Below are 23904 nucleotides of genomic sequence, written 5' to 3'. Positions count from 1 at the left end.
GTGTAATCAACAATAAATATAATTTATTTTCGATAGTAAATGGTTAGTATGACCCTTTTAAATTAGGATGTGCAGAACTCAAAAACGTATAACACTTGGGTTTCCCATATGATTAATTACTCGGACATTAATCAAGAACAAGCCTATTGTAGTCTCTGTACACCACATGTCATATTCCTACAGTGTTCGAAACTAGATTACTAGAATTCTCTGTGATCTTATTTTTACCAAACTAACTGGGACACTAAGCGAAGAATGACAAACCTTAAATAAGGGGTATTATTACTTTTAGTCCGCGTCAGAAACTATTTATATTTGATAGTCAAAAAAATATATTAAATTTGTATTGTATAATTTTTGTATATAACATACATAATTTATATATATACAAAGAATATATAATTTTCTACTATTATTTTGAAAGTGACGATACAGTATATTTTTCCATTAAAAAATAATTGGAGGCCCGGTGGGTAAAACCATGCTATCACGTTTTGTATAATGCTCTGGTATTCTATACAATTTGGCCGATTAATTAAGATTGGTGTGGCATAAACGGGAAGCGAAATTTCTCTATTCTCAACGTAGAATCTAGAAACTCTGATTTGGCTTGTCCCACCATATCGATTGGTGATAAAAACTCTGGCTATCACTTTTGGTCATTATCAAAAAGGAAAAGACTGTTCGTAAGAGCCTCCTTCTGTCTCTGACTATTCATGCAAATCAAGGAGATAAGTTAAGTAGCTGTTAGTAAGTACCAGTACTTCCATTTTCAGAAATATTTTTGTGGTCTGCAGACTACTGCTTTTATGGATCAAAATGAGGGGGCCAGAACCCATTTATGGTTCGTGTAAAAAAAAAGAGTTATCTAACTATGTATAAAGAGCGTTATATCTTAACGGACGTTTTGGACGTTAAGGTATAGCGCTCTTTAAAAGAGATAACGCCTTTAGAAACCGTGCACAATATATATATATATATATATATATATATATATATATATATATGTATAGCGCTCTTTAAAAGAGATAACGCCTTTAGAAACCGTGCACAATATATATATATATATATATATATATATATATATATATATATATATATATAAGCGCAGTTATAAAGAGCGTTATACATGTTTTATGGGCCACCAAAAAGTCTCCTGCGTTTAACTGACATAACAATAATTCAAATGGGTATAACACCCTTTAAAAGAGCGCTATACCTACAAAAATTCAGCCCCCGAGCTAGGCATTGCCTTATTTAAAGGCGTTAGGATTTTACAAATGTGTCAAAGTCTTTCAACGGGTTATTAAAGTCGGCAAGAGGATTTCCTGTCACTGCCATGGTGCACATGTAGTTCAAGCAGATGGCAGAGAAGTTTGTTGAAAGGCATGCAGCTGCAACGTCATTGATGGAAAGGGGTGTTGAATTTATGCCACTGTCGATAAAGAGATTTGAGAAATACAGGCGGCGAGCACATTTGCATTCATTTTTACAGTATGATCATGACAGAAATATTTTTGAAGTTTGCACCGCTATCCATCAAAACTGGGGGAATAATGTATATACCATAAATGAATCTACAAGGTTATGGTCTTGTGGGAAATGGTCCATCTACCACATGCCGTGCTCACATGCCATCGGGTGCTTTCAGCCAGTGGGTTATTGGCCGCCGGAACCATTTAAAATGGTGTATAACAAGGAGTTTTTGCGTTGAATACAGGTGCAGAAGAGAACGCGTATATGGAACCAAATGGATGTTAGCGATACCGTTTATGCGCGCAAATGTGGTATATGCTCGCAAACAGGACATGCCCGTCGAAAATGTCCTTCGGCTTATTTGGGTGGCGGTGGTAATCCAGCTCCTGGTGGGAGTTCTTCTAATGTGCCCAATTATCAAGGATACACGTAGTAATTGGGTTTCGTAATGTAGTTGTAATAAGTGTATGTACTTGTTTATGTTGCAAGATGTATCAAATAAAATTATGTTTCCATTGTTGTTAAATCTTATTGATAATGGTCCATTTTTCAGTTGAGTAAATTAGTGAATTTCTCCCTCCCATTCATGTAATCAAATATAGTATTGGATTAAAAAATAAAAAATATTTTAGTAGACCTTCGAATTTCACGATAAAATTATTATTAGAAAAATACACTGTCAGAGGAGGAAGATTTTTGATAAATATGTGAATATATATAGCGCGGTTAAATACTACGTTATGTGTTAGCATAGTGCGGTTAAATACTACGTTATGTGTGTTGTCTTGTCGAACTTAAAAGCTGCCCGCCTGCGAAAAAGCTATTTTGTATCCGAAAGAATCTTTAACACGCGAAACATAGCGCGGTTAAATACTACGTTATGTGTGTTGTCTTGTCGAACTGAAAAGCTGTCCGCCTGCAAAAAAGTTATTTTGTATCCCAAAGATTCTTTAATACGCGAAGCATAGCGAGGTTAAATACTATGTTATGTGTAAGCATAGCGCGGTTAAATACTACGTTATGTGTATTGTCTTGCCTATAAATAACGGGCGCATTCTAGTTATTTTCTGCGCTTAACAATAACCAATAGCAAAACTCTCCATAAAAGCAGGATTTTTTTTTTGCTTTAACAAATATCTGAACGTCTTTATGTACCAAGGTGCCAGTGCGGCAAAAAATGTATGATGGTGGACTGTTGGGATGATGGTGAAGTTGGGCGCCGATACTGGATGTGTGTGAACAAGTTTTATAGGATTTTCGACGAACCTTTTTGCAATTTTGAGGTATGGATTGATGAACCTTGTAAGCAGGAATGCTACAAATAAACTTTGCAGTATATTCATGATTTGAACAAAAGATACGAACGTGATGTGGTTATGTATAAACGAGAAATTGCAGCGTTGAAGGAGAAACTAAAAGAGGTGGAAGAAGAAAAAAATAAGCCGTTGGATCAATTTGAGTGGTTGAAGAAGAGAATAGTTGACTAAACAAACCAATGTATGTGTTGAGTGTTGTATTTTATCTTTATGCTTTCCATGTCATGTATTTTTATTATGTGTGCCGAATTTAAATTATGTTAAGTTATTGTGTTTGTGTTTGTTTTTGTGTTGCAGTATTAAAATAACGAAGAACCCGAGAAATATATACATAATGCGCATATAACGAAAACAATAAAAATTGTTGCTATTATTTATATAAAATAATATTTACATCAAATACAAAAAAAAAATAAAAAAATCAATGTGTTCCACAACCTGTGTGCTTCAATGCAGCCGCTGGCCTGAGATGCATCCCATCCCGCCCGGCTACGCTATCAGGATCATCCTCATCATGTCGCCTCTTTATAGCAGGATGCACTGCAGCATGATCATCAGTAGTGCTGGCAGGATCGGTAGAAGGGGTCGTCGGTCCAGTAGTAACCTACAGAAGAATAAGTCAGCTCAGTATAGGAAAATATATATTAAGTCACAACAATTTAAATTGTCTTACCAAGGTCTCGTCGGGCTCCTGAATATAATCATCCGTCGTAGCCAGGTCAGCATCGCACAAAGCGGCCTCCGTGACGGGCGAAGATGAAGCCTTAATAAGAAAATTAATAAAGTTATTTATGGAAAATAAATGAGAAAAGAAAAAACAAATTTAAAGTAAATACTAATAAAAACATACATGCGCCTGTGAAAGCTCCCCAGCACCTCTCGATGATGAGCCATAACTCAGTCGGTGCCCACTATCCACATCTCGGGTCGACCGATCCTCAGCAGCGGTCGATAGGCCTGGGAAATATGCATCCCTATCCTCTCCGGTAATGTCCATGCCCGTGGTCAATAATGGACCTGACGGGGTCACCTGCGAAGTCTCTGGAGTGAGCTGCAGCCCAAGGTTGTATGACGGCATGATGCTGGGATACTCGTCCGGCTCATGAAGGTCACCCGGCAGATCAGCATCAACATCATCAACAGGGCCCTCAATGCCCTCTTGCTGGGGACCACCTCCTCGCCGCCCACCACGACCCCGTGGGGGAGCCCTTCCTCGTAGGGCACCCCTACCTCGTGGGGCACCCCTACCTCGTGGGACACCCCTACCTCGCTAGTACTGCTCTGGCGCCACATAAGCAGGGTCGTTTCCTAAGCGCTGATCCTCTCGGGCTCGCTGCAGTGTCCGGGCAACCACCTCTGCAACCTGCCGGCCATAATCGTGCAAAGCAGCCGCTCCCTCGCCGGCATGCTGCTGTATCTGCAATCCCATCTGGTAGACTATATGTAGGCCAATAGCTTGCACAACGTATAAAATATAAACTACAGAACACTATGTTACAGTTATATATGTAATAATACCAGAAAATATACCAGGGCCTCGTGCCGCCCGGCGTATGGAACGTACCGACCGCCAGCTCGATGAATGGGATTCCCGACGAAAAGTCGGATAACGCGGCGGTACCAGGGCATATACTCATGAAGGTGTCCATCAGGCTCTGTGAGGGGGGGCTGAATCAGGTCAACTCGCCGGTCCCAAGTATCGACCTGCGCCTCTAGCCATGCCACATGTGCGTCGTCCACCATGGAACGATCATCCCGCTGATAATGTGTGGGCTCCCATGTGGGCCCTCTCGGTACAAGTTGCGGACGGCTAAACTGGCGAAGTACCCGCTCCGTGGTATGGTGCTCCACAATATCGAGGCACATCAGCGGGACGGGAGTGCTCCAAATCAGTCGGCCGACCGAGCAATAATCGGGCAGGCCACCTATCAAGTCGTCGTTGTATGGAGTCCAGATGAACTATTAAATAACAACAGAAAACGTGAGTATGCGCAACACATGTGAAGTTATACCAAGTAAACTTAGGTATACATTTACCTGTGCGCCCTCCAGCATATCCAACAAATCCCTGCAAAGGTATTGATTATGCCGAGCCTCGTAGACATGTACGTATCCCCGCCGGAGAACCCACCTCCTAGCTAGAGGGAGAAACGGAGGTGGTACATCCGGAGGTAATGGTGGTAGAGGTAGCTGTAACTGCAGGAACCGCTCCCAGGCCCAAACCTAACATACAAAGTTGACGTAAAATTTAAGATAATTTTTTACTAGATATGTTATAGTGAATATAGTATTCAAATATGTTGTCACCTGTAGCAGCGGCAAAAATCCACATACGTCATGTTGGGTGCCCATGCTCGCCCGACACATCTGCCTGTACAAGTAGGCGAGAATAGCAGCACCCCAGTTGTACTGGGGTAAATCATCTAGCCGCTGAAGATGATGAAGAAATCTCAAGCTGACTAGGTTCCCCGAAGTGTTCGGGAACAAGACCCCTCCAAACATAAGGAGCAGCAGCAACCTCGTATACCGGTGAATATGCAGATCATCTGTCTTGCTAGTGATGTCGAGGTGCAGTATCTCCAAATGCTGTCGAATAGCTGTCAAACTCATGCGACTGGCCCCTGAGTGTGCAATATCATCCCGTGGCCTGAAACCAGTGAGTTGCTGTAGCATGTCCAAATACTGCCCACGCGTCATCTCTCTCATGGCCTGAGGCAGTGCAACGGGCAGTCCATCAAACGGGAAGCCCATATAAAACCTCCACGTCCTGCAGCGTTGATGGTGGCCTCGCCAATGGGCAGGTGGAATGTGTGCGTCTCCGGTCGCCACCACTCTATCAGGGCCGTGACCAAAGACCAGTCGAGCTGCAGCCGCCCAATCTCCAAAATCCTATAGAAGCCCGTAACCCGCAGGCGCTGGACTACACGGGGATGGAGATCTCTGTCCTTCATAAAATCCCACATGTCGTCCACTCTCCTCGTATGGAGAGTCTGGGCCAGTAACTCTCCCTCCCATACGTGGGCAGACCTATGATCGCCCTGTAACACTAATAGCTCATCGCAGAAAGGTCCGGGATACATAGGCGGCACGTCCATGTCGTCTACTGTAAATTAAACAATATTAATTGTATGTTTGTTCTGTAAATTAAATAATTAATTTTTATAGTTATACAATATTTAATTGGACAGAGTATATATCTATAGGTTCCAGGCTCGATATTTGAGGCCCAGTAGCACCAAGCTATCCTGAATTCTTGTATGTTCTAATTTTATTATTTTACATGTTAGTTTCATAATTTTGTATGTTTGTTATGTAAATTAAATAATTAATTTTTATAATTATACAATATTTAATTAGACAGAGTATTAACATATGGGTTCCAGGCTCGATATTTCAGGCCCAGTAGCACCAAGCTATCCTAAATTCTTGTATGTGTCAATTTTATTATTTTACATGTTAGTTTCATAATTTTGTATGTTTGTTTTGTAAATTAAATAATTATTTTTTTATAATTATACAACATTTAATTAGACAAAGTAATCACATATGGGTTCCAGGCTCGATATTTGAGGCCCAGTAGCACTAAGCTATCCTGAATTCTTATATGGGTCAATTTTATTATTTTACATGTTAGTTTCATAATTTTGTATGTTTGTTGTGTAAATTAAATAATTAATTTTTATAATTATACAATATTTAATTGGACAGAGTATTAACATATGGGTTCCAGGCTCAATATTTGAGGCCCAATAGCACCAAGCTATCCTGAATTCTTGTATGTGTCAATTTTATTATTTTACATGTTAGTTTTATAATTTTGTATGTTTGTTCTGTAGATTAAATAATTATTTTTTTATAATTATATAATATTTCATTGGATAAAGTATTCACATATGGGTTCCAGGCTCGATGTTTAAGGCTCAGTAGCACCAAGCTATCCTGAATTCTTATGTGTGTCAATTTTATTATTTTACATGTTAGTTTCATAATTTTATATGTTTGTTTGTAAATTAAATAATTATTTTTTGTATATTGGACAGAGTTTGTGTTTGATCTATCAGTATAAGATATACTTAAACAATATGGATACTACGCTAAAAGGCTTTACATTTTACTAAGCTAAAAGGGCACTATATTACTAGTCTTTAAACAAATAAATAATCTAAACTAGATAAAATCAACAAATATATTTTAATCACAAAACATTCACGAAAATACATATAAAACAGTAAAGTAATTTATTAACATTTTTATTAACAAATAATAATGATTTTACATATTTTTTTAGAACACTAATATCTTAATCCGGATAAAAATAACATACAGTTTAAACGCAAAAAAATACAAAACAACATGGAACACATTCAAAACACCTAATATGCATTATTTATACGAGTTTCGACATAAACTAAATCGGAATACCTCGATTTATTTTTTCGGAAAAGTTGAAGAATTGAATATTTGAGTCCGAAACAAGCAAACCACAACAATAGTAATGGATGGCTAGGACGTGGGACCAACAATCTTGTCTTTTATGGGATGTGTGGGGTTCACTCGAATTTTTTATCGACAAAATGGGGAGTGGGGCGCTGAAAATTTTCGACAAAATGGGGGAAGGGGACTGGTTTTAATCGTGGGGAAGAAGGGAAGGGGGCCGTTTTTATCTATGTATAGCGCGGTATATAACAGCGATATACATATAGTGCTTTTATATACCGCGTTATGCATAGCTGTCTTATCAGCCCAGGCATAACGCGATTTTTAAAGGCATTATATGTATAACGCTCTTTTAAAGAGCACTATACCTTAACGTCCAAAACGTCCGTTAAGATATACATAGTTAGGTAACTCTTTTTTTTTTTTTTTTTACACGTATTTCCGTTCTTATTGTCAAAAAGAATGACAAATGGGTTATGGACTCTCAAAATGAGTTGTTCTGCATTTACACCGGAACTGTTTCCAGTTTTACGTACACAGTTGTTGGTACTAATTGTCAGCTCTTTTTTACTACTATTATTTTTGGACAACTTTATGAAAAAAGAATATTTCAAGCGAGAGAAACCATCAGTAAATAATTAAATTTTGGTACTCTGAAAATATATTCAGTTGATTAATTAAATGGAGCTGCATATCCATCCATTTGAAATTTCTTTTAAAGTCGGCCAGCTAAATCAAGACTCGTAAAATAAAGTAGCCATCTTTCGTTTGCAGTTGACATATGACATTTTTTCATTGACAACAAAAAGCGTAGATATGGTGTTAATCTTTGTGGCAATTTTTTTTCTAATCCTAATAGTGACAGTTTATTCTACGTATGACATAGGTACTCAAAAGGAGTACTCAATAGTTATAGTACAAAATAATATTAACTAGTATAAAATAATAAGTACTTATTAACTGAGGGATAATTTGGTTAAGAAATAAGTTATACTGCACTGTACTACTAAAATTAAATTTTTTTATCGGTCGTTAGTTTATTATTGTATTACAAAATTAAATATACAGTCTATAACTTAAACTTATGTTTGATTTAAAATTGTAGTATAAAATTTTATTTACAACTATACTCCTATAGGGCTTTGCTATTTCGTATATATAACTGATTATAGAAACGACCATTGCACTATGAGTGACAGTCAACACTATTCCCACTTAAATTTCCTTTGCTAAATTACCTTTTATCGCTGATTAAAATGAGTAATAATTGTTGAGAGACTTTTTAGAAAATTATATAAGTAATTCATTTATTGGAGCAAATTACAGTAGAATATAGAATAGTTGGAATAAAAATAAAAGAGCATAGGAAATAGAAAGAATGCAATCAAAATGAGCAAACAGATTCGAGCGCACAACTGGATTAGATGTGGAAACACAATTCACAAGCCAATTAGTTGGAACTTCCAATTAAAGGTCGGCGCAACTCTTATTTGTCATAACACAAAAAAGGCTTCCCCTACAGTTGCTGTTTTTAGGCCATGGATCAGGGACTTCTCTTTTCTGTACAACAACCTCAGGCCTACACTTTCTCCACCCACTCCAATGTTCAAAAAATATTTGGTTGAGCCTTATAAGTTGTATAAGTATGCATATGTCATTATTAATAATTGAGCATATTAATTGTTGGATTTGGCACTTTACCATTGACATGTTTAGTGGAGTAAATGCAGCCTCTTTGACAACACTAACAAAACACTCTTTTGCCTTATACATCTACATATTTACGTAAAAGATATAAGTTGTTCTTTTTACACATATATTTGAAAATAATTAAATTGTATTTGCGTAATACAAAAGTGTTTTGAATTAGGAGGTAAATTATTTTTCTGCTTCTCCTCTCTTCAGATGAAAAAGATGAAAATACTTGAGACTTAAAAGAACAGTACTAGTAGTATTTACTACAATAGAGTATGGAAAAACAATATTTAATTGTCCTCATATCCAGCCAATGTGTCCTAATAGTTATTCATCCCATATGAGAGGCATTTCATGGAAAATTCCATGCAGGACTGTTTGTAGACTATTATAATCCAGAAAATACATCATTGACTCTGTGTCTCTGAATTGGGTAGGAGTAATTTTTTTTTCTTCTACATTTTCAAGAATTGGGGGGTGTGGAGCCCAAAGCTGGTCCTTTGCTTTGCTGGCTTCAAGCTCTCCATTGTTGGTTTTTAATGGGGTTTGTCTGCTGACAAAGACCATACTTTCAGTTTGGCCCAATCCAACAAAATAAATATCTCTCTCAATATCACTCCCTTTTCACTTTCTCTCTCTATCTATGTATAATCTTCCATCATCATATTCATCCTAAAGAAAAAGTGACTAAAAAAAAAAAACTTTATTTTTTTCCCTTTGATTTGATTGATCCACAGATCTAACCTCTTTCACTTTCAGATCTTCTTGCTTTTTCAACTGTAAAGGTCAGTTCTTTTGTTTTTTCTTTTGAACTTATCCCTTTATCTGATACTTAATTTTGGTGAACTATTCTGGTGCTTTATTAATTGTAGAATTGGTTTCCGATAGTGTTTGTGATTCTTGAAAAAAATGGGCTATGTTTAAATTTTTCTTGCATAACTTGGACTTTCTGGATCAAATTGGTTGGCCATACATTTCTATGTTAAAATTTTGTGAATTTGACCACTTATATTTTCAAAGTTTCTTATCTTATTGCTGTTGACTTCTTCTGTTGAATTAGAAGCGGCAATTGGTATTTGCATCCAGAGATTTAAAGTGTTAAACTAAAGGTGGCTTCTTGATGTACATTTGCTTGGCTGTTGCAAGTTTCCAGATAGTGATTGATGCCCTTTTATTTTCATTTTGATCTTGTTTGTTAATGCTGTTGTTTGACTTGCAGTGCACAGAATTTGCTACTCCAAAATTGAGGTTTATAAAAGGCAGCTTTGAGTTGAGTCCTGCTAAATGTGGAGACTGAGATGAGGTATGTCATCTGGATTAATGAACTTGTTGAGGGCCTGCTTTCAGCCAAGGGCAGATGGACATGTTCATACAGGTTCAGATGCCGGCGGTCGTCAAGATGGCCTTCTATGGTATAAGGATATTGGACAACATTTTAATGGAGAGTTCTCAATGGCTGTAGTTCAAGCTAATAATCTACTGGAAGACCAGAGCCAACTTGAATCTGGCTGCTTGAGCTTAAATGATTCTGGTCCTTATGGTACCTTTGTTGGAGTTTATGATGGCCATGGCGGTCCTGAGACTTCAAGATTCATCAATAATCACCTCTTTCAACATCTCAAGAGTAACTTCTTCTTTCCATTATTGAGCTTTTTTGGGTCATTCATGACCAGAGGGGGGCTGAATCTGTTTTGTTGCTTATTCACTTAGCTTCTTGCCTCTAATCTTGCAGGGTTCAGTTCTGAGCAGCAATCAATGTCTGTGGACGTGATTAGAAAGGCATTTCAAGCAACAGAAGAGGGTTTCCTCTCTGTTGTATCAAGACAATGGCCGATGAAACCACAGATTGCTGCTGTTGGATCATGTTGTCTTGTTGGAGTTATCTGCAATGGGACATTATATATTGCCAACCTTGGTGACTCTCGAGCAGTCCTGGGTAGGTTTGTCAAGGCAACAGGGGAGGTACTTGCCGTTCAGCTCTCTGCAGAACACAACGCAAGTATTGAATCTGTAAGACAGGAGTTGCAATCTTGGCACCCAGATGACCCTCAAATAGTAGTTCTAAAGCACAATGTCTGGCGTGTGAAGGGCCTTATACAGGTACCTTCTCCTTTGCGGTTCTATGCAGTTCCTATTTTGTGTTTCTGAGCTGTAAGTACCATTTCAGTATGAGAATTACACAGTGTTCTTCCCATAGAAATTCTAATAATTCCATTTATTAGCAATTAGTATCACTGTAGAAGTAGACACACTGGAGGGTAAAGCATCACTTTCACGTCTTACGTTTCCCTTTTAGTAATTGATTTTTGTGGCGAATCATTTGGAAGTGAAATGATTTTGATTTTGATATCCTTATGGGAAATGCTACTCTACCAGTATCAGAACTCTTTTGTCAAGGAGATTACCATGACGAGACTGAAGTCAAATAAGTGGTTTACTAATATTGGAAGGAATTCTTTGGTCAAGGAGATTACTGACGAGACTGAAGTCAAACAAGTAGTTGGTATTTACTATTTACTCGAACATGGGGAAAGAAAGAATATATGGGAAGAGTTTAATGGGGCATTTTGTTACTTCATAAAATGCTCTTTTTCTCGCTAGTCAATCCTGGTGTATCTGGTAGACATGATATATTTGCGTCTAAGGTTTTAAGAATCACCTATAGCTCTAAAAATGAGAATTTAGAGTTGTCACTCTTGTTCATTATTCATCAAATTTATAACTAATAAATGTAGTGATAGATCTTCTATAAAGTGATTTTGTTCGTCTTTTCACTTTGACATTTTGCCCTATTTGGAGGCATGTATAGCGTCTTTGAAGTTGGATCAGGCCTTCAATACTCTGCTGAACTTCTTTCTCAAAAAAAAAAAAAGAAGCAAAGTTTATATGACTACTAACATTTTCCATCGATATTACATCCCAAAGAGGATCCAAAAGTTCCTATTTTTTTTCTATTGCCTACTTAATTCCTTGCTCTGCATGCACTTTATGTTTAAAACGTCTAGTTTCTGATGCACTTTCTGTTGCTTTATGATTAATATAAAGATGTGCCCTTTGATTTATTTCTTCTCCTTCAATCTTCACAAAGTGATTTAACAAAAAATTTGATCGTGGGGCAGATATTAGACTGGCAGTTTATTTGATTCTTGATTTTATTGCGATTTGCATTAGTTAAGCGATGTTCGATGCAACTGCGACCCACATCGACAGAAATATAACTAGAAAAGTGGGATCATAAAGTTCCATATTTGTTTTCCTATGTAGAAACGGACCAGATCCTAGTCAGGGAACATAGGTACTTAAGCATGTGATACCAGTCATCAAGATTGAGGGTGTGTTTGGTAGGAAGGAAAATTCATGGAAAATGTTTTCCTGAAAAATGAGTGGTTTTATCACTTATTTTCCCTTGTTTGGTTGGTAAGAGAAAAACTTTTTTCTTAAAAATATTTTCTAGTATTTGGCTAGAGAGTATAAAATATTTTTTAGGAAAATAATTTTTATGCTACTCTCTTCACCCCCTTCCCCCAAATTCCTATGTTTCCTGTGCTTACCCCCCCCCAAATACCAAAATTTTCATGACTCTATTTTCTTTGAGAATTTAATTATTTTTTTAAAAATTCACACAAACCCAAAAAGAACTAATGTGCTGCTTTACTTTTTCACACAAGAACAACGTTGAAATTTGAGCTCCATAACTAAAAAGAAAATACTCTTTTTTTTTGTTGAAAAAGAAAGTATTCTTTCTATAACATGAAAAGAAAGTACACATAAACCCTTCGGGGTTGCCCAGTTGGTTTGGAGGGCAGTCATCCATACGGATGACCTGGGATCGAATCCCCCTCAATGCCTTATGGGTTGAGCATGTCGGACATGGCTTGCCTAGTGCGGCTTACCTCCCCTGTGTGGTTTGCAGGCTATTACACAGGGGGGAGGTTTACCCAGTGCGCACCAAGTGTAGCGGTTGCGGGTTTCCCTCCTTAACAAAAAAAAAAAAAAGTACACATTTTGTTGAAATGAAAGAAAATACTTTTTCTACATTATGAAAAGAAAATACTCATTTTGTTAAAATGAAAGAAAATTCTTTTTCTACATCATGAAAAGAAAGTATTCGTTTTGTTGAAATAAGGAAAATACTTTTTCTATATTATGAAAAGAAAATACTCATAATAGGAAAGGTTGAAAAAGAGTTTTGGAAAATGTTTTCCCTTCTCTTGATAGGGAAAATATTTTCCTCCAATTGGAGAAAAATAAGTTCGTGAAGAAAATGTTTTCTAAAACATTTAAGCCAACAAGTAAAAAAATCGAAAAACATTTTCCGGAAAATATTTTCTTTCGTACCAAACACACCCGGAGTTTTCTCAGTGTCTTAAAAGATCTAGTATCAAAACATCCCAATCTAGCTGTTGCCAAATGAAATTTTATAGAGACTCCCTCCCTTTAAGAGATGCATGTGATGATAAGGAGTTTAAAGAAAAGTCAGAGCAATTATGGTTATCTGGTGTCTGAAATGGCCCTGTGTTCTGTTTTTCCTCTTAGCTTTCTTTTGGTAGACCCCCTAACATCAATAAGAGATCCTCTGTGTTCTGGAAAATGTACCAGCTTGTATCGAAAATGCTTCACTACCTTTTATTTGAACTGTGGCAATCTTGCGGAGCTAAATAATAGTATAAATGTAGGGTGAAGTCTAAATCTCTCTTTCTTCTGGATTCTTGCTATAATTTTCGAGGAGGCTGAGACAAGTTATTATAGAGCTAGGTACTTTCTTGGAATCGTATGAATCTTCTGCATTTACTATTGAACTTTTGTGCTGCTCAAGACATAATTGTAGTCCTAGCATTTATAAGCTATCTTGATCTTTTCCCATAACAGATTCTTCATCTGCCATTATTCAGAGACTCGTTTTTAGGAAATTTACTTAGCATGTCTGGCATCACTCAGAAACTCTTGTCTGTGTCTCTGGATAATCTGATATTGCATTACTCAAATACTATTATATTCTAAGTTCCTGGATGATCAGCATAATTTATTTTGCAGATTTCAAGATCCATTGGTGATGTGTACTTAAAGAAAGCCGAATTCAACAGGGAACCATTATATGCTAAGTTTCGTCTCCGCGAGCCATTCAGTAGGCCCATATTGAGCGCAGATCCAGAGATTTCAGTGCACCATTTGCAATCTCAAGATCTGTTTGTCATATTTGCATCGGACGGTCTTTGGGAGCACCTAAGTAACCAAGAAGCTGTCGATATTGTACAAAATCACCCACGCAATGTAAGATATTTGAACCATATCTCGTGCATCTCTTTAGTTTGTTAGTGATTTTACATAGGACTTTTTCCATGGAAAGCATTATAATTTCTCCAAATCCACAAATCCTTAATATTAATATTGCAAATGAAGTCATGAATGTAGATTTGTGTTGTAGTTGAAATTGTAATTGCTTTTTGTCATTTTCTGGCTCCTAAATCTGATCCTTTTATGGTTAACATCCTATATCTTCCTATTCATGGTACGTCACAGTATGAGTTGTGTTTTAGACAATATGAGTTGTGTATATAATTCGTGTAATCGACACATCCGGTTAAGGCTACACACTTCGGTGGTCCTTACCAGTTTTTTTGTTTTCCTTAACCTATTATATGACAGGATTTAACAAAAAAATGTTGTGTAAAGATTGATCCAGCAATATGCTTTACATTTGGACCCAATTACTCCTGCTAAATTTCATAAATGCAAGGTAATCCGGTGAATGCCATGATTCTTTCTCGTGTTTAAGTTTTTTCCCTTTACAATGGATTTGCCGGAAAAGAAAAAAAAAAGAACAAAACGGGCCTTTGGAGGGGATTTGATGGAACGAGATGTTTGGTACGAAGGAGAACATTTTCCGGAAAACATTTTACAAAAGAAACTGTCTCGCTAAGATTTAGAAACTATTTCAAAATATACTATTAGAGAAAAACACAAGCGGAGAAAGTTGTTTTTCCCCTTTTTGGTGTTTGGTTGGAGCGGGAAAACTAGTTTTGCCTTGCACATAATGGGAAAACTGTTCTTACATAAATTCTGAATTTGCTTGCTCAACATAGATGATGTACTCTAGACACTAGAATTGTTGCTCCTTGCAGAAGAGAAATTTGCAGGATGAACCTCATTTAGATCTTATTTGTCCCTTGGCAGGGAATTGCTAAAAGATTAGTAAAAGCTGCATTGCAAGAAGCAGCAAAGAAAAGGGAAATGAGGTACTCAGACTTGAAGAAAATTGATAGAGGAGTCCGTCGGCATTTCCACGATGACATCACAGTGGTGGTTGTTTTCCTCGACTCAAATGTTGTAAGCAGGGCTAGCTCTGTCAAGAGTCCTAATGTTTCTGTTAAAGGGGGTGGCATCACTCTGCCTCCTAACACACTTGCTCCATGCACCACTCCAACGTAAGTTGGTGCTACTTGATGGCTATTTCAAAAGGTGATCGTTGTTGTAGTTGTTGTCACTACTCTTTTCTTGTGAATACGAGGTAGCTTCTTAAAGATAAAAGGCAGGTCTATGGATTTTTTAAATGTACACCATAATCTAACTGAGACTAATACTCGGATTTAGTACCGGTGTAACAAAGGGCGGAATCTCAGTGGATTTGTTACTTGGATTTAGTTCTTGAGCACAAGGGACCAGGAAAAAAGAGATCCTCACAAAATGTTAGTTCAGTTTGTCTCACTTAGCCTCTGTTATTCCTTTGGAGTTATCGGTATTTTTTCCCTCTTGTAAATTATGTGACCTGGTGGTTGTAAATGTTTCAAAGCCCACTTAATTCTTTAATGGTATGTTTCTGACTACAGCTTTAGTAGTAACTGACTAACTGGTAAATCAGGATAAGATCAGGTGGACTGCCTATGCAGCTTGAATATATAATCCGTGTTTGGTTCCAAAACCAAACCTCTTAAATTTTTTCCTGTTTTATTTACCTATACTAGTTAATTTGCGTCTACCTTTGACAATTACTCTACGACTTCTTTTTTCATTGAGGTTTTCACATTACTAATTATGTTTCCTCTTATCGTCTACTGATCAACAAATTCTTTAAACTTCTTTTTTTTAATATTAAGAATTTGGGCTTAATATTGGCAAAGCGATTGATAGTAGCAGAACATAATTCAGGTAACAATATCATAGAATCCTTAGAAATGGATTGCTTTACAGGGGAGCTAACAACAGGAATTCATCTCGCACACTATTCCTCTAACAATCATGGAGAGTGTAAATCAACATGAATTTAATTCTTATTTCCTCATTAAATCTTCAAAATTCACTAAATTTTGTCAGCTAATGCTGCAGGAATTTCAGTACCATTGATAGAAAAGGAAGAGTTGAGAATCCATATTTGCATTTTGTGAAACAAAGATTAGATCTATTCGAAAGGTGGCTTTTGTTTGTAATTCTTAACTTAGGGCTCGTTTGGCACGAGGGATAAGAGATAATTATTTTCGAGACCAAATTTGAGATAGTTTATTTCACGTTTGGTTGAGATAAAATTGCGGTATAATTAATCTCAAGATTAGTTATTCTGGGAGTGTATTGTTATTTTTATCCGTATAGGAGGGTAGAATAACTAATTCCGGAATAATTAATGATGGGATAACTTGTTTGCCGACCAAACAGCAGTTTCTATTAGTGAAGAATTTGCATCTTATTATTCTTGTGATGGACTATCAAAACTTTAATACGAGATTCAAGAAAAAACTGACATCACTAGATCCAAACTTGCGTTACATCAATAGAAAAGGGTATACGTCAATGATTGAGGATTATAACGAAAATTCACAACCACTAAACCTAATTGGAGAACAAATAATTATGGTACACAAAAAATACGGAGAAAAGAAAAGGACCCTAACTGAACAAAATAGTTATTTCTAGGCACAGAGCCTCGAGTTCAAATCAAGGCGGGTAATAGCCGTTGGAGTTCAACAGGATGCTAACTAGCTGGAGACTCTTTCCTGCTTCGTTCACCAGGCCTAAGTACTGCCCAAGTGGATTTTATTGCAGGGCTGAGGATCAACTGAGTAGTATAAATGAACGTCAAAAGAAGAAGAAAGTGCTGATAGTAGGTTCAGGCTGGGCTGGCCTTGGAGCTGCTCACCATCTCTGCAAACAGGTTTGCTGCTTGATTTAAGCCTACATCAACTTCAAAGCAATTGTAAGCTGTATTCAATTTCAGGGCTTTGAGGTCGTTGTTCTTGAAGGTGGCTATGAATTTGGACCCAAAAATCAATCCCTAAGCCCTGACGATGTGGCTATTCGCGGTAAATGATACTTCTCGCGAATTCAAGAGATTACTCCAGTATTTTGTTTTGATTCTCGCGTTCTAGTTTGACATAGTTGAGTATTGTCTTACTGATCATAGGTCTGGTTGTACAATTTATCTTTCCAAAAATAGTTGAGTAGTTGCAAGAACAAAGATAAACCAGTTGACTTTCCATTTGTTATCAGCTTATCCAAAATTTAGAATATACAGTTGGATTTAGTGCGGTTGTAACCTATTTGGCGTTAGTCATGTAATACCGCTAACTCATACTCTAATCTGCCAAATTTAACTTAAGACTTGTTACCTGGATTCCTTTCACAAGATATGTCTTGCATGTATTTTCTTTCTTTCTTGGAGTAAAAGGGCACAAAAAGTTAAAACAAATGGTGTAAGATACTGAAAACTACTTTCTTACAGACACAGCTGAGAGTAGGATACCACATTTACTGATGACACTTGATACATGTTCTCCCTCCCCCTCGTGCAGAGATAAGTTTTCGCAATCAATCAAATAATTAAGAGAACTTAGTTTTACAAAGTTTCTTTACTTGTATACTTTAAACCATTAGTATTACAAAAGTTTTCTGATTTTTCAAATTTAGGATAAGTTCTAGAGAAACTTATGCTAAAATGTACTCCTATTAGAAACTGTTCGACAGGTCATAGGAAAATAAATAAAGGGTAAAAAGCGTAAACATAAACCAGTGCACGTATAAATGTTGGGTGTCCTGATGTCAAGAACATAATAGGAACAAATAGTGGATATCAGACTTGGACTATATCGCTTCCTAGGTAATAGGCATTTGGCAAGCAATCCGAGTTATGCTTTAATTCTCTCTTCTTTTTTTTTTTTTTTTTTTTTTGAGGATCATGCACCCTCACGAAACTGAAAATGCATAAAGATATAAATCTGCATCTGCACTTATTTGAAACATGGGTTGGAGAGACAAAAACATGAGTAGTGCTATATTTGGTTTAGAGCATTATATGCTGATATTTTAGAGGGAAAGTTAGATGGCTGAGTCTAAGGAATTCACATTTTTCTCTAGATTTTAGCATATCCACCAAGAGCAGTTACCACTTTTCTCATTGGATATCATTTTTCTCCTCTAACCAGGTGTTTGAATATGTTACTAGGTTTCTGGTATCCCTATCGAAATATATTTGATCTAGTTGATGAGATTGGTATCAAGCCCTTCACTGACTGGACCAGATCTGCTCAGTACTCGGCAGAAGGATTGGAGGTGAATTTTCCTAGTGTTTTTGACTTCACTGATCCAAACATGCAAAATATGAGGTGAAGGGATGGTGTAGCACATGTGTTTACGTTTTAACTTTTGGACTTCATTGGTACCATATTGCTGTCTCATTTATACAAGTTTGCAACATTATTAATATCTGAAGTATCACTTAAAAAATAGGTGTGTGCTAGTAATGATCCACAAGTAGTCAACTGCTTTCGCAATTTTTCATTACTGAAAGGTCTGTTCTTTAGGTTCAGTTTCCAGTACTCCAAAACGAACCCCAATTGCCTGCTCCTCTTGGATCATTATTATACAGTAAGGTATATCCTTAATGACTGATAAGATATCTGTCACCGCACATTTATTTATCTTGACCTTTTATCTACAATATTGAACATCATATCTTTCTAATCGAGTTTAGATCCTCGTGGTTGTAGTTTCTTCGAGTGCCATTGGTGGATCAATTGACATTGCTTCCTCTGATGGCTGCAAGTATGATCTATCATATGCTTTATCCAAACTCTAAAAAGATACATGCTACAAATCCATCTACTCATGCTTTCTGATCTGTTTGCAGTAATAGATTTTGACTACACCGATAGTGCCTGGACAAAATATGATCCAGGTAACAGATATCTGCAACATTCAGCTTCATTCATGGATAGGTCGTAGTCATGTTCAAATGATAGACACATAATGTTGTTTAAGTGCCTTTATTGAAGAATATTTCATTTAGTTACTGCAAGGGAGCTTTTGAAGCAATTTGGGTGCTCAGAAAGGCTTTATCGCGACATTCTTGACCCATTGATTGAAGTCGGCCTATATGCCCCTGCGGAGCAATGTAGTGCTGCTGCCACTCTTGCTGTGCTGTACTACTATGTCGTTGCTCATCAGGTTTTCTGCATTTTGTCCTTAGCATTATGCTGCTCTTTCCAATTGATGTTGACATTTGATGAAAATCAGTTCTCAAGGCTGGTAAAGCAAAAGACAAAGAACAAAAGATTTTTTTAATATTGTCAGAACAAAGCTGTGAAGTGTGGGACCCTCTACTTTGGTGAATTATCAAAAATCTTTTGCTAGAATGATGAATAAAGTACCACTAATTATGTCGAAAGCCGGGTCAACACATGGAAGAAGTGGTCTGACAAAAAGAAGTAAAGGAAAACTCCACAATAATCATGATATGTATTGATATACATACAACATTATTAAAGAATCTGGGCATTCAATTCAAAATCTTAATATAATAGGTGTAGTAGTACAAAATCTTTACAAGAACCGTTTCGGTGCCCTTATATATGTACTCAATGCGGGACACTATATAACTTAACACCCACCGATATGCATGGTTAGCCGGACTTTGGGGTTCATATGTGGATTTGAACGCGAACTTATCAGCCTGAGAACGGGTTTACTATAGGATAGTTCTAATACTATGAAAAAGAATCAGAGCATCCAACACAAAACCTTAAGGTGGATTATTTAAGACCTCTACCCTATGAGGGACATTATATCGTTCAACACCCTCCCCTACTTTAAACCCAAATATAGGGTTCACACTAGAAAAGGACTTGTAAAAGGTTGGACTAGTATCCTGTGAAAGTATCGAAACCTTTTATAAAACACTTTGGGTATCCTTTATATTCAATATGGACATTGTATAACTCAACACCTAAAACCTTAAGGTAATGAGGGCTTAGGATTTTATACTAACGTTCAGTCGCACCTGTAACCCGATTTTAAGACTCATATTGTTGGGGCGTGTACGAACAAAGTCCCACATGGAAAGTAGAAAAGAAAAATGAGCTACTTATAAGGAGTTAGATACTCTTAATGGTGTGAGACCTTTTGGGGAATACCGTGCAGGTTTGGCCCAGAGTGGACAATATCACACCATGTTAAGAATATCTTCGTGTCATTATAGCCAACAACTGGTATCAGAGCCAATGGCTTGGCGGGACGAGTATGGAGATGGCGGATTGTCGCATGGGGCCCCGGCTACTTATAAGGAATTGATACACTTAATGGTGTGAGGCCTTTTTGGGAAAATCATGCGGGCCTGATCCAAAGCGGACAGTATCACACCATGTTAAGAGTATCTTTGGGCCGATTTAGCCCAACACATACATTGGCCTAAACTGTGGACGTATGAGCTTGAGAATGAGCTTATAAAAGATATGATACTATGTAAAGGACTCTGAGCGTCTAACCAAAACTTTAATTCAATAAGTAAAGTCGGTTATGACCCTTCGATACCCTTATATACCCGCTATGGGACATTATATCTCTGAACAACATGTTTCTAACTCCTCCAGATTGATCAATTTCAGGCATAAGAAAGTTTTAAATTGAAATCTGATTCCATGTGTCACAGTTATTTGATTATAACGTGCATCCACTTTGTGCAAACAATGATTCAAACTGATGCATGCATCTAATTGCTCCACTGACTGGACAAAGTGATGACCATCTTTTCTTCTATTATTGTTACAGGGATTTATGAATTTATAGATTCTTCATTTTCTATGTTTGGTAGAAGCACTTTGATTTGGCATGGTGTCGCGGGAGAGTTAGAGAACAAATTTTTGAGCCTTGGATGGATTCTCTCAAAACTCAGGGATGCAAATTCCTAAAGGGTAGAAAAGTAACGGACATGTTGGTGACTGGGGAAACTAACTGCATCTCTGAAGTAGTATGTGAGAAAGAAAGTTTTGTGGCTGATGCTGTAATCTTCGCTGTCGGAGTATCCACTCTCAAGGAGATCATTCAGAACAGGTATATATGCCTGCGCCTATTAGTTACTGTGAAAGCACATGTCGCAATGCATGCATTGCGCTCTACCCTCATCTTTGAGTTGCAGCCAAGTGGGTTTTGTGTAATCTGACCCAGCAATAGCTTGCTTCCTCCCTACTGCTCCAACCAAAATAATAAAACTTCAGAAATCTACTCAAGATGGTTCAATGACCACCAGGAAATGGAGTGGTTTGACTTCTCCTTTCCATTTCTAATGTGGTGTTTTTCTTCATGCAGTGCAGCATTATGTTCAAGAGAGGAGTTTCTCAAGGTTTTGAACTTAGCCAGTACTGATCTACTTAGCGTTAAGCTACAACTTGATAGGAAGGTATGTGGTGGGAACTGGGAAGTCCTTTTTGAACTTGTCGCAAGTGATCCAAAGAAATATTGCACTTTTATCTTGCCTGTATAAAATAAATGCTTTTTACTCTAAGACAACAAAATTTTAGAAGTGGCTGCAATCTACTCAGTTTTTCTGCTTGTTAACATCTAAAGTTACACAAAGAGCCAATGCAGCTTCTTATATGTAAAACACTGGTCTCATCTTCACTTAAGTATATAAGTATCTCCGTTGTTGTTCTTGAAAATTACCTTTTGATGGAATGCAAATTCTCTAGTGGTCACATAGTGAGGAAAGTGACGACTAGCACCACTAACTTCCTCTTGAAAGATCATCGTATGATGTCTTTTCCATATTGCTTCATGATTTTTCTGATATTATTTGCTTTCTTCACATTGCTTGTGGAACTGCTGATAACATTCTCTTCTTTCATCTTGCTCGTCTCGTATGGAGTTGTAATTGATGTTCAGAAAATTGACTGTAGCTTATTCTATTATATGGTATATTCATGACTCAACAGGTCAACATTCCAAATGCATCCAACGTATCATCTGGGTTTGATAATTCACACGCATGGACTTTTTTCGACTTAAATAAGATATATGATGAGCATAAGGAAGATCCAGTAACAGTGGTGCAGGCTGATTTTGTAAGTACAGGTTTCCTCTTTTGAATTAAGTTTTACTTTTCGTTCATAGGTCCGAATTTTCCAATTTCTTAAATACATGAAGAGCTATGCCAAATGTCAATTCTGATATATGTTAATCATGTTTTGAATCAGTGCAGTATCATGCAACTGACTTGATGCCCCTGAAGGATGATAGAATTGTTAGTAAAGTGATGTCTTGCCTTTCGAGGTGCATTAAGGATTTTGAGAATGCCAAAGTGGTTGACAAAGAAATTGAAAGGTTTCCAAAGTCTTTGACACATTTCTTTCCTGGTGAGTTTCTTAAGGCTTTACTTTGCTGACTCGCGATAAACTCTTTAATTCACATGCTTTGAACCTCAGCAATTCCCTTGTGCCAACATATTCCTTCTGGGATTACTAGTTGAAGAGTTGGAACATATATGGATACACAAGGGAGAATTTGATTTGAAATCTAAAAGTATAGTGCTCATATTACAGAAGTACTCATCCAAAGAGCGTTGTTTTGCTATAATTCACAAACACCAACCAGAACATCTCAGAAACAATTCAAGGGAGAAACTTTGGTCCACAATACCATATCTTTTACTTATTTCCTTTCTTTTTTTTCCATACTTTTCTTCCGTGGCTTTGAAAAGGTTCTTACAAGTACATGATGGGTGGATCAACATCTTTTAAGAACTTGTTCATAGCTGGAGACTGGATTGTAAACCGACATGGATCATGGTCACAGGTCATAGCTCTTGAACCATTACTTTTCTAGTATCTTTAGCTCCTTAGTGCTTGTAGTATTTTGTTGGTGAGTAGAGATTTATGTTTAACAGGAGAAATCATACGTGACGGGACTTGAAGCAGCCAACAGGGTGGTAGACTATCTTGGTAAAGGTACTTCTGCTAAGATAATTCCAGTTGAGGAAGACGAGCCTCACATTCAAGCTCTACGCAGTCTAAACAGGAATGTTAAGGAGATAAGAGCCCTCTTTCCGTGGTCTGATTATTTTCTTCAGTGATGTGTATGCCCTTGTATATTTCAATTATTCAATCAGAATTCCCACAGATATGTATCTAATGAGTAATGACTAGCACGTTAGTGACTTAGTGTCTGAACAAAAAGCATCCAGGTGTTAGATGGGTAGCTCAAGAAATATTAGATTTAGCTATAGGAGAAAAAAAGAACCCAAAAATGAATTACAAAACATGAAGAATAAGAACCTATTCAAGAATATGACTCTATTGATTATTGTAATTGAGTTTGACACAATCTAAGTACAGGATGCACCTTGATAGCAGAAACCACTTCTCCTCTACTGGTTAACCAACTAGTAAATAACCGACTAACAAGTTGAACTAACCAATGCACTAATTCGAACTGTCATGTGTTTTACTTTGGGGTTGTCTGCACCTGAATAACTTCTTCTTTCTAAGAAAAAACAGCAAATTTAACTGTGATTGTGTAAAAGAGTTTAGAAACAGGAGACGAAACAAAGAAGAATATTTGCCTCATATCTATTATTTTATAAGTAAACAGTTCTAATATGGAATTGAGAAGATATGCAGGTCTTTACCACATAGATGATAAAAATAAATACTATGTCAATCTAGTAAAGCAATTTGCACGAACAAAACACTGAATTTTTGCTTTCCAATTATATATAGAACTACTA

General features: G+C 37.0%; 2 protein-coding genes and 1 long non-coding RNA gene across 8 annotated transcripts; all 3 read left to right on the top strand.

Moving 5' to 3' along the window:
* Positions 1-9418: 9418 nt before the first annotated feature.
* Positions 9419-15748, top strand: LOC104087353 (probable protein phosphatase 2C 46). 3 transcript variants are annotated; one of them, XM_009591784.4, is made up of 5 exons: positions 9419-9709; positions 10144-10548; positions 10657-11024; positions 13959-14195; positions 14571-15150. In XM_009591784.4, exons 2-5 carry the CDS (start codon positions 10230-10232, stop codon positions 14643-14645), a joined length of 999 nt encoding a protein of 332 aa, XP_009590079.1. In that variant the 5' UTR covers positions 9419-9709; positions 10144-10229; the 3' UTR covers positions 14646-15150. The 3 variants fall into 3 exon arrangements, with proteins under 3 accessions (XP_009590079.1, XP_009590077.1, XP_009590078.1); XM_009591782.4 differs by having other exon boundaries at positions 9437-9709; positions 15099-15748; XM_009591783.4 differs by lacking the exon at positions 9419-9709 and adding an exon at positions 9739-10033 and having other exon boundaries at positions 15099-15748.
* Positions 11031-12948, top strand: LOC108943570 (uncharacterized). Its single transcript, XR_011414648.1, has 2 exons — positions 11031-11420; positions 11526-12948. It is a non-coding gene; the product is annotated as an uncharacterized lncRNA (long non-coding RNA).
* A 1018-nt stretch (positions 15749-16766) lies between the features above and the next one.
* Positions 16767-23463, top strand: LOC104087351 (uncharacterized). Of its 4 annotated transcripts, none has more exons than XM_009591778.4 (13): positions 16767-17067; positions 17131-17215; positions 18355-18461; positions 18713-18781; positions 18899-18953; positions 19039-19086; positions 19198-19355; positions 21001-21236; positions 21492-21582; positions 22115-22243; positions 22381-22534; positions 22879-22973; positions 23065-23463. In XM_009591778.4, exons 1-13 carry the CDS (start codon positions 16885-16887, stop codon positions 23248-23250), a joined length of 1596 nt encoding a protein of 531 aa, XP_009590073.1. In that variant the 5' UTR covers positions 16767-16884; the 3' UTR covers positions 23251-23463. The 4 variants fall into 4 exon arrangements, with proteins under 4 accessions (XP_009590073.1, XP_009590074.1, XP_033509603.1 ...); XM_009591779.4 differs by having other exon boundaries at positions 16768-17067; positions 18719-18781; positions 20998-21236; XM_009591777.4 differs by having other exon boundaries at positions 16769-17067; positions 20998-21236.
* Positions 23464-23904: the final 441 nt, after the last annotated feature.

This window comes from Nicotiana tomentosiformis, chromosome 3 (genome assembly GCF_000390325.3).
Source record: "Nicotiana tomentosiformis chromosome 3, ASM39032v3, whole genome shotgun sequence".
Lineage (NCBI taxonomy): Eukaryota > Viridiplantae > Streptophyta > Magnoliopsida > Solanales > Solanaceae > Nicotiana > Nicotiana tomentosiformis.
Note: the sequence above shows the minus strand (reverse complement) of the source record. Positions and strands in the feature narration are given on the sequence as shown.

What these genes read in the sequence shown, in the direction of transcription:
- LOC104087353 (XM_009591782.4), top strand. Translation starts at nt 10,230, where the DNA reads ATGTCATCTGGATTAATGAACTTGTTGAGGGCCTGCTTTCAGCCAAGG. An exon ending in CCTCTTTCAACATCTCAAGA is followed by an intron (nt 10,549 to 10,656) that starts GTAACTTCTTCT and finishes CTAATCTTGCAG; the next exon opens with GGTTCAGTTCTGAGCAGCAA. An exon ending in TACAAAATCACCCACGCAAT is followed by an intron (nt 14,196 to 15,098) that starts GTAAGATATTTG and finishes GTCCCTTGGCAG; the next exon opens with GGAATTGCTAAAAGATTAGT.
- LOC104087351 (XM_009591777.4), top strand. Translation starts at nt 16,885, where the DNA reads ATGCTAACTAGCTGGAGACTCTTTCCTGCTTCGTTCACCAGGCCTAAG. An exon ending in GCTTCCTCTGATGGCTGCAA is followed by an intron (nt 18,954 to 19,038) that starts GTATGATCTATC and finishes ATCTGTTTGCAG; the next exon opens with TAATAGATTTTGACTACACC. An exon ending in CTGGACAAAATATGATCCAG is followed by an intron (nt 19,087 to 19,197) that starts GTAACAGATATC and finishes TATTTCATTTAG; the next exon opens with TTACTGCAAGGGAGCTTTTG.